This window comes from Sorghum bicolor, chromosome 5, assembly GCF_000003195.3.
Source record: "Sorghum bicolor cultivar BTx623 chromosome 5, Sorghum_bicolor_NCBIv3, whole genome shotgun sequence".
Classification (NCBI taxonomy): domain Eukaryota; kingdom Viridiplantae; phylum Streptophyta; class Magnoliopsida; order Poales; family Poaceae; genus Sorghum; species Sorghum bicolor.
The window spans coordinates 1531039-1550207 of NC_012874.2; the positions used below are offsets into that span (position 1 = coordinate 1531039).

The following is a 19169-nucleotide window of genomic DNA, read 5'->3' on the forward strand; positions in this document are numbered from 1 at the left end:
TCAACAACACAGCGGAAGGAAACCAACCTGATTTTCAAGAAAAAGGACTGCTGCCAGTGCATTACAGTGCGGATGGGAAAGAAACATCAGCAGCCAATAGTTAATCACGCTAACATTCAGGGTTTTCAATACTGTAGTGCACAATTTCGAGGGGTTCGGAAAGCCTATAGATCTCAAATGCAACTCAGCTGGAAACAACAGCTGGAAGGCGCATATACAATACAGCAGCGAGGGAAAATTGGCTGGAGACACTGGGGAAATGATGGAAATGCTCCTAGACTCGCCAAACTAGCGATCGACTCTGCTAGTCATTCTTCAATGTCGCGCCTGATGCTTCCTAAGCTATGTCAGCAGAGAACATCAAAGATACTGAAGAAAAAGGTACAACTGTAGATCAACCAACTGTTGCCGTTGCTAAAAGGCTGAGATCTAAAATGATCTAGGCAACATTCTTCATGCAAGTCCTGCTACTCATAACTTCACTCCCCATTGACGAAACTTTTACTCTCATAGTACTTCTTCTCACTGGCTTCCTTCTTCTCATTCCGCTTCTGCAAAATGGCACATGGACACAGCAAAAGTGAATACAGACAGCGCCAGATCCATGGACCAGAATAAATGAAACGACAACAGCCCCACACCAAAGAACACGTTGCCAGGCGTAATAGAAGGGGGGGAAGATTGGTCCCAAGAAAACAGACATTATTTAATGACACATGCTGACATGCAAGGCTGCCTTTGCTCAAGCAGTAATGCATCAGCACAATATCAGCAACCAATAGCTCCCATATGCACATCATTGATATGTAGACTACAAAATCGACTGACGCGTGTAATGTAACTGTAAATATGTACCGTACAACATGCTGCATACTGCATAAAAAGGACCCATAACCATCTGGTCACAGTAATTACCTGGTAAGCTTCGTGGTTAGCAACAATCCTCCTGATGATAGTACTTGTTGTGATATCCAAGGGACTCTCCAGCCGGCGGTAAATGCCCATAGCCTTTGGAACAGCATATGGGTTTGAATCATCCTAAAAAATGCATTAGGAACAATTAGGTATCAAAGTTGCAACATTTGCGTGTTAATAAAATAAAGAAATGGTCCTTATAAATAAAACTTACCTCTGCAAAGTCCATGTTTTCAGCAATAGTTCCATGAACAACTAACGAAATATTGAATGTGGTAATCTGCACACGAAAAAAGGAAGCTGGAGAATTCAGGAAATAAACGTACTAGTTATAACAATAATTGCATCGCATAGTCATTTACATAGCCTCTACCAATACACAAGAGGGCTCAATTATTAACCTTACAATATCTAAATAGAATGCGACTTCTAATTGGAGTTTTATGCAACCAGTGTGGATAAACTGAGGACACTGATGGCACCTGCTATGCTCAGTTTTGATATACCCACATTTTATCAATATACTGGTGTTATAAGAGAGCATTTAGCTGGGACAGAAACTCAGTCACTGATAGCTTTGCAGAGACCTACTAACCATGGTGTTTCATTTACGAGCTTGCTCAGTTTCTCAGATGAAGACCAAAGTCCTCAGTTGGAGAGATGAGGAACAAAATAGTGGGAAACCTATAGGACTTAATCTTTATTAACTCTGTTTTTGGCTCTTCTTTTGTAGTGAAGTAGCAATAATATTGCCCATAATCACTCTGCTGCAAGGTATATTGTTTTGTGCAGGTGCCATCTCTATATCTCCCGGCCTATTCAAAATTTAATGGGCCTGTTCGGCTGCTGATGATACAGTGCCTGCGGAGGGGGCTTGCAGCTGACAGAGCCCCCCAAAAAAACATTTTCTTAGGCCATGGGTACAAGCCCTGGTCCTTTTCTTTTTACATATTCAGGCTATACGTATTTGAGATTAAGACGATTATAAGAACTTGATTCCTGCTTCTATCGAAATTAGGTCTAGTTTCTAAGGGCACCTCCAGTGTGCCATCGATTTTGGTCTGCAAAAGGAGCAGGGTGTCAGAAGCACTCGACATCTCTAGTGTGAGCTTCGTTTTTATAAGTCTCATCATCCAACTAAAATATTAGTTCTCTATCCACGCGTCAGTATATTTACCCACGGGCAATGCATTTAGATGTGAGCTTCCTTGCCTATCCAAGCACTTGCTGATTTGTTTATTCAGCTCAGTTCGACTCTTCTGCAGAATGCAATTTTGCTTCTGACACATTCCGTTCGACGCTCACAGTGTCTACGGTTCATTTCTTTGGCACTACAGTTCGATTTATCATCACACTGGAGCTGCTCTAATCTCTTGTCATTTATGTCGATGTAAATAGCATCCAAAATGGAACAGGTAGCGCTAATGGGTCTACACCTATTTGAAATCTGATTTAGATGTCAACCAACTATTTAAATATGTCTGAGGCTCAGTTAAGCAAGCTCAAAGCCTCAGACCTAGCTTATATCAAAACTAAAATATGGATGCAAGCATACCATGCAAGGCTTATTTCTTCTGTATCAATCCATGGATAAGAGCATGTCAGCCTTATTTTTATCTATACTAAGATAATCTGTACTCAGATTTTCAATGGCATAACGTAAATCCCATGTTAAAGATCTTATGGTCAATGTATTGTCTCTTGTGTTAAGAGTGGTACAAGGAGCAACTGGCCAACTACAAACATTTCATCATGCGTTCTATAAATAAATTAGTTACTTTCATGGTGAAAAGAGAACAGATAACTCACCATGTCTTTTGAAACGTCCCATGGAGCACCAATGATCACCTCATCAACATAACGACAAGCCAAAACACTCAAACTTCGCTCATGGAGATTCATGATTGGGCGGTGCCGTCCTCGAGTTGAACTGCCAAAAAATAGTAAACATCAAAAGAAAAGTAGGCTGAATGTTATACATTACAGATGTAATGCTTCAACAGAAATGAACTCTGACTATAAACAAGGACTACTGCAGAACTGAACTAACTTAAGCATAGGGGAGAATAGAGATGCAATCATCATATTACCTTATGGTCTGATCTGTGTGAATCCCCACAAGCAAGAAATCTCCAAGTTCTCGAGCAAGCCGTAATATCTACATGGAAAGAAACTATAAACACAAGAATATATGAATCATGGAGGGTTAATTTTAGTTTTCTCCTTGCAAAAACAGAAGTACAGCCAGCCTTGGCATTTGTGTCCTAAACAGACTTAGCTGACACAGATGTGAGGATTTCCTTCTTTCTTCATTACCACGTTTTCAGGTGGGTGGGCATGTGGAAAGGAATTCACATTTACCTCAACATGTCCAGCATGGAACAGATCAAAAGCACCATCTATGTAAACTATCTGAGAATCTGGACCTGGACCCTGCATTGGGAATGTCTACAGTCAGTGACTATCCAAGAATTGGTCTCAAAACGTCTGTGAACAGTCCAAGAAGTGATATATTATGAAGCTGCAGATAGCTGAAGTCATACCCTGCTGTTTGAGAACTGAACTATTCGCCTAGATGTGGGAAGAAAATGAGATACTCTTGTTCCAGTTCCAGATCCAGTATCATCAACTTTCTGACCATGTCCACTACTGAACTGCCTTTGTAGTGAAGAGTGATTATGGGCATCAGATGATCTCTCTCTAACACAAAGAAGCATCCGTCCTATCATGAAGCAATACTCGATCAGCATGAGAAAAGAGCCTTTTCATCACCATATAAAGTGTATTCACTAGAAATGACTAATTCACTGTCCCCAAGTGCTCTAAACTAGAAATGGGTATAACAGAAGCTTCATTGTGAATGCAGTCATGGGAACAAGAACAATAGTGGAATGGTCATCCCTTAAACATTTCTTAAGATGACACTTGGTTCACAATGGTTTCCTAATGAACAAATCTACTGAGGAATCTTTTAAACAGTACAGTAGCTGCCAAAATAAGTTTTTGGTAGATCTAGAATCAATTGCAACATCAAAGGACAGATGTGATATTTGAACAAAAAATAACTAGCAACTAAGAACTAGTACCTAAATAATCCCCATTTCAGAATTCAATAAGACCATTAGCAGAGCAAACTTTAACATTGAAAGCTGATAAGAAAAACTAAAGCGAAATTAGTACCAACAATGTCTGTGGTCGACACTCCCTCAGTCCTCTTAATCTGCTTGTATCGACCAGCCTTTTTGGCAAGAGCATATGCATCAGTACCATCCGGTAGCAAACAAGGATCGTCCCCATGGATAATGTAGTCGATGTTGTACTCATTGAATAGCTTGTTCATGAATTCTTCAGTTATGGCATAAGGTGCATCTGGAATGATATCATCTACCCATTTCACAGCACGGACCATTATCATTCTGTATTACCGGAAGAAAAAAAAATCATCAGAAACTTGCTAGACAACATATAGGGGTCAGGGAGTAACAGACTTGATACTCCCTAACATAGAGAAGCAGAACATAAATTTCCATACACCAGGTGACACTTAAAGGAATAGAACAATATAATTGTTCAGATATAACTGAAAAAACGATCTGTCATGTGGGGCCAGCCATATACCGGCGTCACGACAGGAAGCCAGTGCCTGCTCAGGATCAGGCTAGTGGCTAGTATCACCAAATTAGCTAAGTTGGGGGGATCGGGAGTGATCTTAGGAGATCATGATTAAGTGATTATAGGAACTGGTTTGGCAAGTCTTGGACGAATGGCCATGTAAAGGAACCAGCACATGTGAATGGAAGGAAGAAAAGAATTAGCCTAATCCCTCTCCTCTTCTTCCTCTTAACACAATAGGGAGCCGAGGGGAAAAACCTCGCTCCAACCCCAGCCGAGACTACAACCTACATAGTCGTCGAGGTGAGTTATCCACTCCACCACCGTTACCGTGATACCAGCGACATAACTTGATCATTCAAGGATTATTTGCATATGCAGAAGGTGTCAAACAAAGTAACCGACCTCCTTTATTAAAGCGCTATTAACTCAATTTGTGGATGAACCCATACTAACTACCAAAAGGAACACATAAATAAAACTCTCTGGATTGTTTCCTTTATGTGCAGACAACAGAATTGGATTCATGCGAGATTTTTTTTTTAACCCAGTTGAGAGCAAAGCATTTTTGGAGTAGCCAACTGCACAGTAACTCTTATAGGCCAGCACGAACCAACAATGGATTCCCCAGGAGGAATATGAAATTCCCAAACAGCACTCGACTGGTGAATTACTGCTAAATAAAAGCGAGGTCATGGGCAGGTAGTTACGGACTCCAGTAAAACCTGCGTTCAAGCAACCGCATGCTCCAAGTCTAGAATTCCGTTTCGCGTCACATCATCACATGAGATATATTATTAATATAAAATAAAAAAAAAGATGAGGAGATTGAAACGGCAAAAGACCATCGACACAGGAGACAGGAGACCTCTCGTGGAGCGGCGTGACGGGTGGTCCCTTGTTAGCCTTGATCTCGTCGTCGCTGATGACGCCGACGACGAGCTCGTCCCCGAGCGCCCTGGCCTGGCGCAGCGCGTTGCAGTGGCCGTAGTGCATCATGTCGAAGCAGCCGTCCATGTAGACGCGCACGGGGCGGCGGTTGCGGCGGCGGCGGCGGAGCGCGCCGAGGGAAGGCAGGGGCAAGGGCGGGATGGCGGCGGGCCCGCCCGCGAGGTGCAGCGCCAGCACCGAGGCGCCCAGCACGATGCCGCCGATCACGCACGCCGCTAGCGCCCGCGCGCTGCAGCCATTCCCCGCGTCCATGGGGAGGGGGCACGGGTGGGACTGGGACGGGGGTGGTGGGAGGGAGGCGGGGGGGCGGGCGCGGGCGCGGCTATCCTGGTGCGTGAGTGAGTGAGCGCGGCGGGATCTAGGGCTAGGGACGAGGGGCTGTCGCCATGCGAGGGTGGGAGCCCTGGGAGAAGGAGGAGGGGAAGGCTGGGAGAGGGCGGCCGGGGCGTGGTGGCGGCGAGGCGGAGGACGACGAATGCTCTGGTGGTGCCTACCTCCTCCGAGCCTCCGGGGGCAAAGAAGGAAACAAAATAAAGAGAGTGGGGTGGGGTCCCCGTTCCGTTGCGCGTTCGCGAGTGGGCGTAGCGGAATTGTACACCGTTCCAGGTGTGGCTGCCGTGTGGGGCCAATATGTCAGTCGCGGTGGGCTAGGAACGTGCCTCGGTTGTCAGTGATGGATCCCGTCTTGAATGCAAGCCGTCCATCGCACCGACTTCTTTTAATCTTTGTTATTACACGTCAATTTTTTGATCTAGGGCCGTGTTTAGTTCCTCAAGAAAATTTTTTTTTTAATATTGTAGCACTTTCGTTTTGTTTGTGGTAATTATTATCTAACTATGAACTAACTAGGCTCAAAAGATTCGTCTCGTCAATTCCGACCAAACTGTGTAATTAGTTTTTGTTTATATTTAATACTCTATGCATACTTCTAAAGATTTGTGATGGAGAATCTTGAAATATTTTGAATTTTTAGTGGAAGTAAACAAGGCGCAGATCATCGAAGGTTCGGTCCTTTTTCTTCTAATAATTATATTAATTAAAAAAATGACCAAAATTACGCCCATAAAATTATTTTCAAGTATTTTTAGAACATCTTGACAATTTTTTACATACATAGTACAATTAGTAAATTAACACGCGTATCATCCTGTTTATTTGAACTTATATACTAAATCTGTCAACTATTTAATAATATTTTCTCTCACGATAAATCAGCACACGCTAACACATGCACGAGATGAAATGCGTGGTCCAGCCGAGGCCTTGTTTAGTTCCGAAAAGTAAAAAATTTTCGGTACGGTAGCACTTTCGTTTCTTTGTGATAAATATTATCCAATTATGGACTAACTAGGATTAAAAGATTCGTCTCGTGATTTACAGCTAAACTGTGTAATTAGTTTTTGTTTTTATTTATATTTAATGTTTCATGCATGTGCCACAAAATTTGATGTGACGGAGAATCTCGAAAACTTTTTGGATTTCAGGTCCGAGATTCTTGAGTGATTCGTGGCTATCGCATCTACCTAGCACGTCACAGAGCGTACACGATCGCATCTGCTAGTAGCATCTCTTCTCTTGGAAGCGAATTTTGCATGCATCCGTAGCTTCCTCTACCGTCCGTAAATGCCCGGCGTCTGTTCCCTCCGGTCTCGGCTAATCGGTTCCGGTCCAAGGATTACACGTGTCAGTGTCGCCTGCTGGATACGGCGGAGCTCTTTGAATAATGGAACAAGATACCAGGGGTCAAACCGTCCAAGGCCTTGTTTAGTTTCGAAAAGTGAAAACTTTTCGGTACTGTAGCACTTTCGTTTGTTTGTAACAAATATTATCCAATTATAGACTAACTAGGATTAAAAGATTCGTCTCATAATTTACAGCTAAACTGTATAATTAGTTTTTGTTTTCGTCTATATTTAATGTTTCATGCATGTGCCACAAGATTCGATGTGACGGAGAATCTTGAAAACTTTTTGGTTTTCGAGGTGAACTAAACAAGACCCAAGTCAAAGCTTTTCGTCTCTCCCTGTCCCAGACCCGGACAGATGCCGCTTCCCCTGCATCTAGAGGGGAGTGGCTGGAACATCTTCGTTCGTCCACGGGCCACCGCCACGAGGATGACAGCCAGCCATTCAGATCCAGTGATCTCATCACACTAGCCATCAGCAGCGATGAATCAAGCAAACTCAAGGCAAGGCCAAAATAAAACATACGTATTAAACAACAAGAAAAAAATCCTTCAGCCAGCTCAAACAACGTGATTTTACAGCAAAAAAACATCTGTACCGTCGGTGAATTTACAGATGTTGTCATCAGTCTATGCCTACAGCTAGAGCGCCATCTCTGCCTGAAGTCTGGTCAGCTCGCTAAGATCACTGCCCTGTTTAGGAGCGGACGCCGCTTTCACCAACTGCTCTGTGGGCGCCGACTGCCTCGCCGGCGGCTCAGGCAGCTCCTCCTCCATCTCCTCCTCCTCCTCCAGCTCTTCCAGTTCCGCTTCCAGCTCGTCCTGTTTTGTTTTTCCCCGAAACTAGTTAGAGAAATGACTGGTGTGTCCAGTTTAAAAGGGAGGGGGGAAATGGAAATCAATCAACAGTACCTCGTCGAAGTCAGCAGAAGCGCCAACTGGGGTCGCGAGCGCCTGCTGTATCTCCCGCATGTTCTCCGTCTGCTCGTTCGCCTCTTCAATGGCGCTCTCGATGTCGTCGATGCTCCTGCACAAGAGATGCCACGCACATCAGTTCGTCAAAATCAGCAGAAGCAACGCACGAGTTGGGTTAGCTTGCCTTCAGGAGGTGCACAAGCTCAACAACAAAAAACGGCAGAGATATTTAATCAAGGATGGTTTTCGTTGCATTATTTATAAGAGAGAATGTAGAAAACAACAACAGTTTTCAGACGTTACGTTTTTGAAAAGCTTAGCATAAGGCGTCGCAGTGGCAACAAAGAGGGCAGATGGAACCTTACACTGATTGTTGAATAGCTTTCACAGCAGATGATCCGGAGCGCAAAGCATCAACAGTGTCGGTAGTTGCCTTGGCGCTTTCAAGCATTATAATCTATGCACAAACAATTTTCCTATCAGTTTAATTACAAGCTCCGAGACATGTGAACTAGGATCGACATTGTGTGTGTATGTTTCCCTTTACCTGGTCATGAACTCGCAACTGAAAATTCGATAGCTGCTCGATTTGTGTCTCGTACAGTTTCTTTTTCTTTAGACACTGAATTGCAGCTGAAACAAACAGAGAAGGAATTTCACGTACAAGCTAAAGAGCTATTGTTTGATAGAAAAAAAAAGCTAAAGAGCTATAGAATAGAAGCTGAAAATCATCACAAGCTTAAGAAGAATCCTTCTATGTTCCAAGTATATTGAGAACTCAATATATATAGTCTAGAATGTCGTCTAGAAATGCAATCTCATGAATCTATGGTTTTTCTTTGCTTTGCGTGTTTATTCATATGCTGTGTGCAAGACATTAAACAAAGTTAGTTTCTGACCAAAACAAAATGAGGGAAGAAACATTGTTCTTTACGAGCTTTTGGTGGCAAAATTTCAAAACATAATAAATTAATAAATAAGCAAGGAAGCAAGCAAAATTTGCACATTTGACAATTAAGAATGACGGGTTATCGTAAGGTTGTAACAAAACATAAGAATGGCAGATGTGTTTGCTCTGAAGCAACATTCCTTACCATTCTTGTTCTTCGATTTTGTATAATCCTTAGCCTTTTCGATTTCTGCAGAACATTTCTTCTGGAGGAAACGCTCTTTCTTCTCCAGCATTTCTAGGGTCTGCACACATGGACGGTACGAAAACACACCAATATGAAAGGTAAATCTACGGTAGCAATTTCCACAAAAAGATCTTGGTACTGCAGATATAAATTGCTGATCTGTTGGCAATAGCTGATGATGTATACCGAGGGGCATGATCACAGAACAAATAATCCACAATGTCAGCATCGAATGTATACTTTATTGTGTCCTTAAAAAATAGATGAGTGCTGAACAAAGTCTGACTAGAATTGAAAACAGGGCTGACCATCTCGAATTTAACTGACTATCCTACCTAAAGGTCAAGCATTCAGGACAGGCTGGCAGCTTATGCCAAGAAGGACCTCTTCCTCTCTCTTTTTCAACATGTGGACTTCTAATCTTCTCTTGTTTTATTCCACTCTTATCTTATGAAAATTCATTCAATTCAGAAATCCACATGATTACGTTACAGCAGTCAGCTGAAGATGGATAGGCTATTTTATGACATTGGTTTTAACATATATTCCACAATGTTGTGTTAAAAGCAAAAGAGTAAAAAAGAAGGAAAAACAAGAGAGTTCTTCTGGCATACACTTAAGAAGGGGGGAGCGAGCCCATTCTAAGAAATAAGAACTCTTTATATTTTAGGTGACCAGTTTCCACTTCAAACAAAAATATTCTTCATGAGAACATATTAAACCTCCATGAACTGCAACCCCGAATCAAGTCCTATCTTGCCAGAAAAAGGAGTAATATGTAATAGTACTTCCGTTTTTGAACAAAATAATAGTACTGCAGCTGATATATGACTATTGAAGGATCACAAGTGCAGCAAGAGTGAAAATCAGGAACGAGGAAGATAAACAATGAATTAGGTATAAAGGGGATGAAAGACCTCATGGAGCCGATCCAACGTGGGTATGGCAGAGGAGGCAGCCTCCTTCTTCTTCTTGCTCTTAGTCTTTGGCAGCAGTTTCTTCAGCATCTTCTTGTCACTCCCTGCTGATTCTCCCTCTCGTCTGATGATGGCCTGTGTATGAAGGAATAAGAGGGTGATGAACTGGAGATGGCCTTCTCGAGGGAGAAGGGGAAAAGTGAGGAAAAGGGGTGGTCAGAACAGAGCACTTGAGAATAATAAAGCATGTGATGGGAAACAGAGGACTTGTCTGCTCATGACAAAGAAGAAAATCCAGTTTCAATGACGTCGCTGTCTTAAGATACTTTACTCCATGTTAGATGGTTTGCCAGATTGTGACCACTTTTCATTAGAACTGGTACTAATGTAAAATAGGTTTTGGAGGAGAAAGTCAAGCTTTTGTTGATACAAACAGTGAACAACAATACTAGCAACTTCCAAAAAGAATATCATGGTGCCCATTTGTTTGAGGCTTGAAAACAATGAAGCAACTGAGCAAGGGGTGTGCGCACATCAAGACTCATGAGAGGAACCTTGATTTCACAGGCTGTAGGTCATAGAGATATGTATCACCTTTTTACTCAACAAAGTCTATGTGCAGATCTACAAGACAACGGCGATAGCATTTCCTTGTAGTGAGAGAAGTTCCTTTAAAAAGCCAGAATTCTAACAGCCACACATGATATCTATTTAGGACAGAGACAACAGAATCGGCGTATTAGGGAGAGGACAGAGGAATGATGTTGTTTTTGGTAGCAGGTATGTTGGATTAGGTCGGTCTGTCAACCTACTATATAATTTGGCATCTTCTTGCTTGGAACAAACTGTGAATCATACACCATATCACTCCCCATGCTTGAAACTAGCGAGGTAAAGTCTAAGTAGCCATCTGCTTTTCCTTTGAGGACAAGTAGTTGAGCTGCCATTCCCTATCATCTGTGGCTTTTGAGAAACTACAATAGACGCGTAATGAAATTCGCCCATACAGCTAGGAGCGGAATAAAGGGGGTATTCGATCCCAACCCATGCCTTCTATCCTGAAAGCATCCAACTTTCGCAGTAAAGGGGTTGGCAGATTGGGAACACTTCTCGGCTCCCCTTTCCTCTTTGTTAGCTGCATAGTTGGATCCCCTCCCTCTGTTCCTAGTGTAATGCTCCACAGCAGCACACAACAAAGTAAATGGCGCGATAGGACTTGGTGACGAACAGATTGCGTGGTAGAGGAGAGGAGATTGCATATCGAATGCAGCAGACACATGAGTATATGAGCGTAGCAGTGAAATACAACCCCTCGCTTACCCCGAACGAAACAAGCTTGAGAAATCCAGAAGTAGCACCAGTGGAGTCGGATCCCCGCAGGGGTCAAGCACGGCCGCCTGAATCGAGTGGAAACAGAGGAGCAGTTAACACGCAGGCTTCCGCTATCTGCAGCAGCATTTCCGAACAAACAAATACAGCGGGGGGAAAGCAAAAAGAGGGCCAGAAGAGAACGCACCAAGAACCAACAGCCTCGCCTCACCGCCGCGCCTCGAAGCAGAAGCAGCCGCAGCCGCAGCCGCAGCCCGCCGCCGCGTGCCTGGGACTGGGACGGAGCGCGCAGCAGATCGCCGATGGGGCCGCGGAGCAGGTGGCGCTGCCGTGTGAGTGAATACTGAATCGGCTGCGCGCTGCAGGCACGGCGGGGCGTTTCACGAAGGCGAGGAGCCCAAGAGGCTCGTCGTCACTGGAGAAGGCCCATATGGGCCGAGAGTATAATAAGTAACAGGAACAATCAGCAAAAGCAGCCCATGTGAAGCCCACAAACACAGTTTCATATATAGAGCACAGAGACCGATTACAATTAAGCTAGCTGGTTTATACCCCCAATAACACGAGAACCATGCATGTTTCTTTTTTTTCTACCTCTCCCTAGTCATGGAATCGGGAAAATATTAATGCAATAGTGTGCGTTCGATAGTTAAATCCCATAAGAAATCTCTGGTATTAAGAAGGGAACATAACATTAGGCCTAATTTATAATTTTAAAAAATCATTTACGCTGATGGCTTCCTTAAGAGAACCACCAGTGTCAATCGATTTGCAATGTCGGCTTCCTAAGAAAATTGTCGGTGTAAATATTTACAATGGCACTTCTTAGGTGGCACTTGCAAAGTTTGTTGATTTTTAGTGATCTTTCGCAATGGCGATCTGTAAAAACGCAAGTAGAAATATGGAAAAAAAAATCACCAACAAAAATATTCTCTATGCTAGTGTAGGCTTTTATAAAAAGCTAGTCTAGTTGTTATTCTAGCTACTATCTAAAAGAAAAGATAAGAGGCTGATTTTCCCATATGGCACATCCTATTTGCCACGACTGCACATTGGAGATGCAGGTTAAATCTGTAGTTTGTAGATTAAAGTCCTGTTGCATACAAGAGCTAATTACTACCCAAAAAAAATTATCTTATTGCATCTAAAGAGGAGAGCTAATAGGTGGAATGTTTTTTAGCTTAGGTTCCGAAAACTTTTTGGTCTTCGGTATTGTAGCACTTTCGTTTTTATTTGACAAATATTGTCCAATCATGGACTAACTAGATTTAAAAGATTTATCTCGCGATTTATAGGTAAAATATGTAATTAGTTTTTGTTTTCGTTTATATTTAGTGCTTCATGCATATGCCGCAAGATTCGACGTAACGGAAAATCTTAAAAAGTTTTTTTAGGGTGAACTAAACAAGGCCTTAGCTAGCCAAATAGGCCCTAGATGAAAGTAATTCAACTGTTTATATCTAATATAATCCAACTGATAAACAAAATGTTTTCTAGAGCTATAAATACCCAGCTCTGGCAAATCCATGAAGCTGCCCAATTCTTGGCTGTGTAATTTTCCAAAAAAAAAGAAAAAAAATCAGGCCCTACATACCAGCCACGTGGAGGTGGAGCTCGCAACCACAAACCATGCACGAGTGCATGCAACAAATGCAATCCAAAAGCAGAGTTCTGGCCGGGCCAAGAATAGCAGCTCCGTCCTCGCTAGCTCCCATGGATCACTCGGCACCCCACACGCGCTTCTCCTCCATCCCCGGCGCGCGTACGTGCACGTCCACCAGTGACTGACCGTCAATCACATCAGCCATCATCGCCGGCGCGCGGCGACGAACGAGCTGACAAACGATCCACCGGCGCCCGACGAGCTAACCGAGGATGGCGGCGACGGGGGTGGCCGACCCGATGGCGGAGCTGTGGAATCACACGGCGTCGGCGGGCCGGTCGGACCTCTTCTGCTTCGACCCGACGAAGATCACCATGACCGGCATCTGGACGGGGGACAACCCGCTGGACTTCTCCCTCCCGCTGCTCCTCTTCCAGATCATCCTCATCACCGCCACCACCCGCGCCGTGGCGCTGCTGCTGGCGCCGCTCCGCACCCCGCGCTACATCGCCGAGATCCTGGCGGGCTTCCTCCTGGGTCCCTCCGTGCTGGGCCGCGTCCCGCACTTCTCCGACATCGCCTTCCCCGTACGCAGCATCTTCATCCTCGAGTCCATGTCCCTCATCGGCCTCGTCTACTACACCTTCACCATCGGCGTCGAGATCGAGCTCCACACCGTCCTCCGCTCGGGCTTCCGCAGCTTCTGGTTCGCCGCCGCCTCCGCGCTCCCGCCCTTCCTCGTCGGCGCCGTCACGGGCTACGTCGCGCTCTCAAGCGCCGGCGACGACGACGGCGGCGGCGGCGGGGGAGGATCCACGACGGCGGCCGCCAAGGCCGGGCAGCAGTTCCTCAACCGCCTCTCCTTCCCCGTCTTCCTCGGCGCCACCTTCTGCTCCACCGCCTTCTCCGTGCTGGCGCGCAACATCGCGGAGCTCAAGCTCGCCGGCACCGACGTGGGCCAGCTCTCCATCTCCGCGTCGCTCATCAACGACACCTTCGCGTGGGCCGGGCTCACCGTCGCCACGGCGCTCGCGCACGTTCGCTACGGCATGGGGCCCTGCCTCTGGACGCTCGTGTCGGGGGTCCTCATCGTCAGCGCCAGCTACCTCGTGGTCCGCCCCATGCTCGTCCGCCTGGCGCGCCGCGTCGCCGAGGGCGAGGTCGTCACCGAGGCGCACGAGTGCTGGGTCCTCGTCGGCGTCCTGGTGGCCGCGCTCGCCGCCGACGCCGGGGGCACGCACGCCATATTCGGCGCCTTCGTCTTCGGCCTCGCCGTGCCCAATGGCCCCGTCGGCGTCGCCGTCGTCGAGAAGGTGGAGGACTTCGTGGTGGGCACGCTGATGCCGCTCTTCTTCGCCATGAGCGGGCTCCGCACGGACACCGCCAAGATCACCAGCGCGGCGGCGGCGGTGCTGCTGATGGTTGCCGCTCTTGCCGCGGCCGTCCTGAAGGTGGCCGCCGCCGTGGGCGTCGCGGCCGTGTTCGGCATGCCGCTGCTGGACGGCACCTCCATCGGGCTGCTGCTCAACACCAAGGGGATCATCGAGCTCATCATCCTCAACATCGGCAGGAACAAGCGGATCATGAGCGACCAGTCGTTCACGGTGCTGGTGTTCATGTCGGCGCTGATCACGGCGCTGGTGACGCCGCTGCTGGCGCTGGTGGTGAAGCCGGCGCGGCGGCTGGTGTTCTACAAGCGGCGCACCATCGCGTGGCCGCAGCCGGACGCGGAGTTCCACGTGCTGGCGTGCGTGCACATGCCCCGCGACGTGCCGGCGGTGCTGACCCTGCTGGACGTGGCGTCGCCGTCGGACCGGTCGCCCGTGGCGCTGCAGGCGCTGCACCTGATCGAGTTCGCGGGGCGGTCGTCGGCGATGCTCCTGATCAACGCGTCGGCGCCGTCGTCGTCGTTCGAGCACTCGGCGCACCGGCGCAGCCAGGTGGAGCTGCAGTTCAAGCACATCGCGCACGCCTTCATGGCGTACGAGGAGAACGTGGCGGGCGTGTCGACGCGCACCATGGCGGCCGTGTCGCCGTACGCGACGATGCACGACGACGTGACGGCGGCGGCGGAGGAGCAGCACTCGGCGCTCATCCTGCTGCCGTTCCACAAGTACCGGTCGGTGGACGGCGGGATGGAGGTGTCGCACCCGGCGATCCAGCCGCTGAACCAGAGCATCCAGCTCTTCTCGCCCTGCACCGTGGGCATCCTCGTCGACCGCGGCCTGGGCGGCGTGCCGGGCGCCGGGTGCCGCGTGGCGGCGCTCTTCTTCGGCGGGCGCGACGACCGGGAGGTGGCGGCGCTGGCGATCCGCATGGTGTACAACCCGGCCGTCGACCTCACGCTGCTCCGGTTCGCGCAGAAGGGCGGCAGCTTCACGGGCACCGAGTTCGACGCGCTCAAGGAGCGCAAGGCCGACGACGCGATCCTGCGGGAGTTCCTGGACAGGGCCAACAGCGTGAGCGCCGGCGGCGGTGGCGGCGCGGGCGTGGAGTACCGCGAGCGCGGCGTGTTCAACGCCAGCGAGATGGTGGCGCAGATCAGGGAGGTGGAGGCGCTGGGGAAGGACCTCTTCGTGGTGGGAAAGGTGCCGGGGCTGCCGGCGCTCACGGCGGGGATGGCGGAGTGGAGCGAGTGCCCGGAGCTGGGGCCCATCGGGGACCTGCTGTCGTCGAGGGACTTCCACACCATGGCGTCGGTGCTGGTGCTGCAGTCGTACGCGAGACCGTCAGCCGGGGGGATGTCGGCGGAGCTGGGACTGGGAGTGGGCGGCGACGGCGTGCCCGCGGCGGGACGGCCGCCACGGCCAGATCAGATCCGTAGGGGTAGCCTCGGGAATAGGAGCTAGCTACCTAGCTAGGTCGGTAGGTCATCGAGGTGGCTAGCTAGCTAGCTAGCGTCGCCATGGGTGCGTGCAGTGGGTTCTTGCTTGCTCCATCATGAGGTTCATGGTAACAAGAAGCACGTAGTCGCCAGCGATCACCGGACAAATTTAGTCGAGGTAGCTTGAATGCTAATTGCAGTTTGTGTAGTTAAATACCACTGTTACCATTAGAGTAGTCCGTCGAGGTCACCGGCTGGCCAAAACGTGATCTGCTGCTCCTCCGAAAACAAGGTCTGTACCAGCCGGCCATCAACAAATTTGCAGTACCTTGTCCCATCGATCAGTTCATGCTAGTAGATTTGGAAATAGCATCGATCAGTTGCGCCTTGTCCCATCAACAAATTTGTAGTCTTTATCGCGAGGGATAGGAGGGGGAAGAGTTTCGCGCGCGGGGGAGAGGACAGCTCGCGCGGGACAGGATATAGCAAGTTGTTTTACAAATTTCTAGTAAATTTATGGTTTTGCCAAATCTTTTAGGATATAGCAAGTTGTTTTACAAAGTTGTTGGAGACAAAACCAAATGAAAGCTTATAGGGAAGGACGGCAAAGCAGATTGACAATACTTCATCCCCTTAATTTATTTTATATAGCTGTGAATGACACATCTCGTTTCTTCTTCATCCTCTCTTGCTTGGTCTCTCCTTCCTCTCCCTCCCTCTCGGGGACAGCACCACCCCGGCTCTAGACTGCCTAACGCATCAGCGGCTCGACGGCTTGTGCGCTCATGGCGGAGACGGTAGTAACTCCACCATCTTATTGTCAGTAAGAAAAAAGTGGTGGCAGTTCCCCTCCATTTGACACATATTGAGGGGATGTTTTGATCGAGGGATTAAGAAAAAAAATATAGAAAAAAGAGAATTGAGAAAGAAAATCTAGTGCGGTTCACTTGGGCACCCGAATAGTCGTATTTTGTGGGAAGCCAAGGGAGTGGGGGGACGATTGCTCTCTAAACTTTTTAGTTGTATATATATATAGATAGAGATATGAACATGGTAGCATTGTAGTATTTGTGAACATAATAAGTAGCTGGGCACTAATGAAGTCGTGGTCATCGTTAGCTGAGAGAGTTGGCAGGGCCAGGTCCGCTGGGCCCTAGTAGGCATGCATTGTCATGGGCTAGGACGTTTATTACTGGGCTGGGCCGACTAAAGGCCTAGTGGGCTGTCGTTCACTACAATGGCGGCATACCTATCCTGCATGCATCAATAATGAGTTCCTTTTTAAACTTGGTTGAACAAATAAGGGACATGCACTTCTCTTGCGTCAAATTGATCCACACACACACACGCGCGCAAAAAAAAAAAAAAAAACGTAATGAGCAGAGTCTAGGTTTTTTTTTGGTCAAATTCAGCATGGAAATGGTAACAAATACATTATTCAAGATGAAAAACGGAGTTCTCTACATATAACCAAAAACATATATCTTGGGTTTTTAAGCTTATCTACGAAATCATTCAGCTATTCGGTAGTATTTTATTTCTTATAAAAAATTAGCGAATAATACATTTAACCATAGTTTTTCAAGGCTAGCTGCGACGACGACCTTGGATACCATGCACATTCCTCCATCGTCATATGATGTGAGACAGAGATTCATGAGAGGCAGCGGTCCATCCTTGCATTTGCAGATACGATGCATACACTTCTTCGTCGTCTTGCTAGCACTAGCATAGCATAGCATCGCATGCAGTGGCAGTGGCACATGCCATGTACTGTACATTTTGCCGGGTCCTTTTTTCTGATGCTGCCGGCTCTAGCTCTGGTCTGGATCAGCTCTCTGCAAGACTGCAAGTTGTATTAGACGCCCCCCCCCCCCCCCCCCCCCCAGCGTGCACACATGAGCACGCTTCCGTCCTAAAAAGGACTTCGCTTCTAGTAGTTTTTGATTGAATAAACTTTTTAAAATTTGGTTAGATTTATATACAAAAACTGTTAATATCTATCAGTCTACAAAGATATAATAATATACTTGGTATATTGTAAATGTCAGTAGTTTTTTTATAGATTTAATCAAACCTTTTTGCCTTTTTCAAGGTAAGAATTGCATTTTTTTTCCTTTTATATACGTTGCAAATAGTATATGCTATGCTCATCTAGGATTATCCCTGCATGTCCAAGATATGACATTTCAGAATTCAGGAGGGGAAGGAGAGGTCTGCGACCAAAATCTATACATTTACTTTTTGGTTTAGCGCCTCCAACAGATATGAGTGATCTTTTTTTAGTTTGGTCAAAAAATGGACACAAAAAGTATAACTCATTGTTATTAACAGCGGCAGCTGCACTTTGTTGGGCAATCTGGTTAAGCAGGAACGAAGTGGTTTTTGATAAATGTAGACCAAAAACTTTCTTGCAGGTACTCTTCAGGGGAACGTATTGGCTCCGACAGTGGGCAAGTCTGCAGCGGCATGATGATCAGAGAGACCAACTGGTCCAAGTTGGACAGTTCCTAGAGACATCAGCTTTGCATTTTTTTAGTTCCAATGGGTGGTTGTCCTCAAGATATATTGGCCATGTTTAGCTTAAACCTTATTTCCTTTTGGTTTTACAATAGTGGACTGCATGAGTATTTGTGTTCACTAGCGGAACTGTGTAATAATTGGCCTGATTCTATCTTTTGATAGAAGAAGCCGGGTATACAATATCCATTATCTAAAAAAACTAGCTCCGTCTAAAAAATAATGCAAATGCCTATGTGCATGCATTATTAGCATACTTAGGCCTTCTTTAGTTCCCAGAAAATTTTACAAAATTTTTCAGATTCTCCGTCACATCAAATCTTTAGACGCATGCATAAAGTATTAAATAATAGACAAAAATAAAAACTAATTGCACAGTTTGGTTGGAATTGACGAGACGAATCTTTTGAGTCTAGTTAGTACATGATTAGATAATATTTGTCAAATATAAACGAAAGTGGTACTATTCATATTTTGCAAAATTTTTTGGAACTGAACAAGGCCTTATTTGATGCGTCCCTAGCAAATACAACTATATATTTTTTTACTTAATATATAGTTAAATAATTTATTTTAATCATGTATACATATTTATTGATATCTTTTAGATAAAAAAATCATATGAAAATGAAATTTTAGGTTCTACTAAAAATATACTTATATTTTGTTATATTTTATATTTTAATGAACTTAGGCCTTTTTTAGTTTCCAAAAAATTTTGCAAAATTTTTCAGATTTCTCATCACATCGAATCTTTAGATAC

At 46.2% G+C, this 19169-nt stretch overlaps 3 protein-coding genes across 6 annotated transcripts; 1 reads left to right on the plus strand and 2 right to left on the minus strand.

Moving 5' to 3' along the window:
- Positions 15–5988, minus strand: LOC8083030 (ethanolamine-phosphate cytidylyltransferase). The gene is made up of 9 exons (XM_002450128.2): positions 5396–5988; positions 4096–4331; positions 3459–3637; positions 3277–3348; positions 3006–3073; positions 2725–2845; positions 1130–1195; positions 916–1038; positions 15–551 (listed from the first exon to the last, which is right to left on the minus strand). Exons 1-9 carry the CDS (start codon positions 5728–5730, stop codon positions 480–482), a joined length of 1272 nt encoding a protein of 423 aa, XP_002450173.1. The 5' UTR covers positions 5731–5988; the 3' UTR covers positions 15–479.
- Positions 7662–11803, minus strand: LOC8083031 (vacuolar protein sorting-associated protein 32 homolog 2). Of its 4 annotated transcripts, XM_021461780.1 has the most exons (8): positions 11647–11803; positions 11451–11527; positions 10131–10265; positions 9172–9271; positions 8625–8710; positions 8443–8534; positions 8075–8189; positions 7662–7984 (listed from the first exon to the last, which is right to left on the minus strand). In XM_021461780.1, the coding sequence occupies exons 3-8, from the start codon at positions 10218–10220 to the stop codon at positions 7805–7807; spliced, it is 663 nt and encodes a 220-aa protein (XP_021317455.1). In that variant the 5' UTR covers positions 10221–10265; positions 11451–11527; positions 11647–11803; the 3' UTR covers positions 7662–7804. The 4 variants fall into 4 exon arrangements, with proteins under 4 accessions (XP_021317455.1, XP_002450174.1, XP_021317454.1 ...); XM_002450129.2 differs by lacking the exons at positions 11451–11527; positions 11647–11803 and adding an exon at positions 10725–10861; XM_021461779.1 differs by lacking the exons at positions 11451–11527; positions 11647–11803 and adding an exon at positions 10664–10690.
- Positions 12904–16509, plus strand: LOC8083032 (cation/H(+) antiporter 15). Its single transcript, XM_002448867.2, has one exon. The coding sequence runs from the start codon at positions 13335–13337 to the stop codon at positions 15909–15911; it is 2577 nt and encodes an 858-aa protein (XP_002448912.1). The 5' UTR covers positions 12904–13334; the 3' UTR covers positions 15912–16509.

Coding starts and splice junctions, on each gene's coding strand:
- LOC8083030 (XM_002450128.2), bottom strand. CDS start 5,730: ATGGACGCGGGGAATGGCTGCAGCGCGCGGGCGCTAGCGGCGTGCGTG. Junction 3,349..3,458: donor TTCAGTTCTCAAACAGCAGG/GTATGACTTCAG, acceptor TTCCCAATGCAG/GGTCCAGGTCCAGATTCTCA. Junction 552..915: donor CTAACCACGAAGCTTACCAG/GTAATTACTGTG, acceptor GCCATTTTGCAG/AAGCGGAATGAGAAGAAGGA.
- LOC8083031 (XM_021461778.1), bottom strand. Junction 8,190..8,442: donor AAAGCTATTCAACAATCAGT/GTAAGGTTCCAT, acceptor TCTCTTGTGCAG/GAGCATCGACGACATCGAGA. Junction 7,985..8,074: donor CTTCTGCTGACTTCGACGAG/GTACTGTTGATT, acceptor AAAACAAAACAG/GACGAGCTGGAAGCGGAACT.
- LOC8083032 (XM_002448867.2), top strand. CDS start 13,335: ATGGCGGCGACGGGGGTGGCCGACCCGATGGCGGAGCTGTGGAATCAC.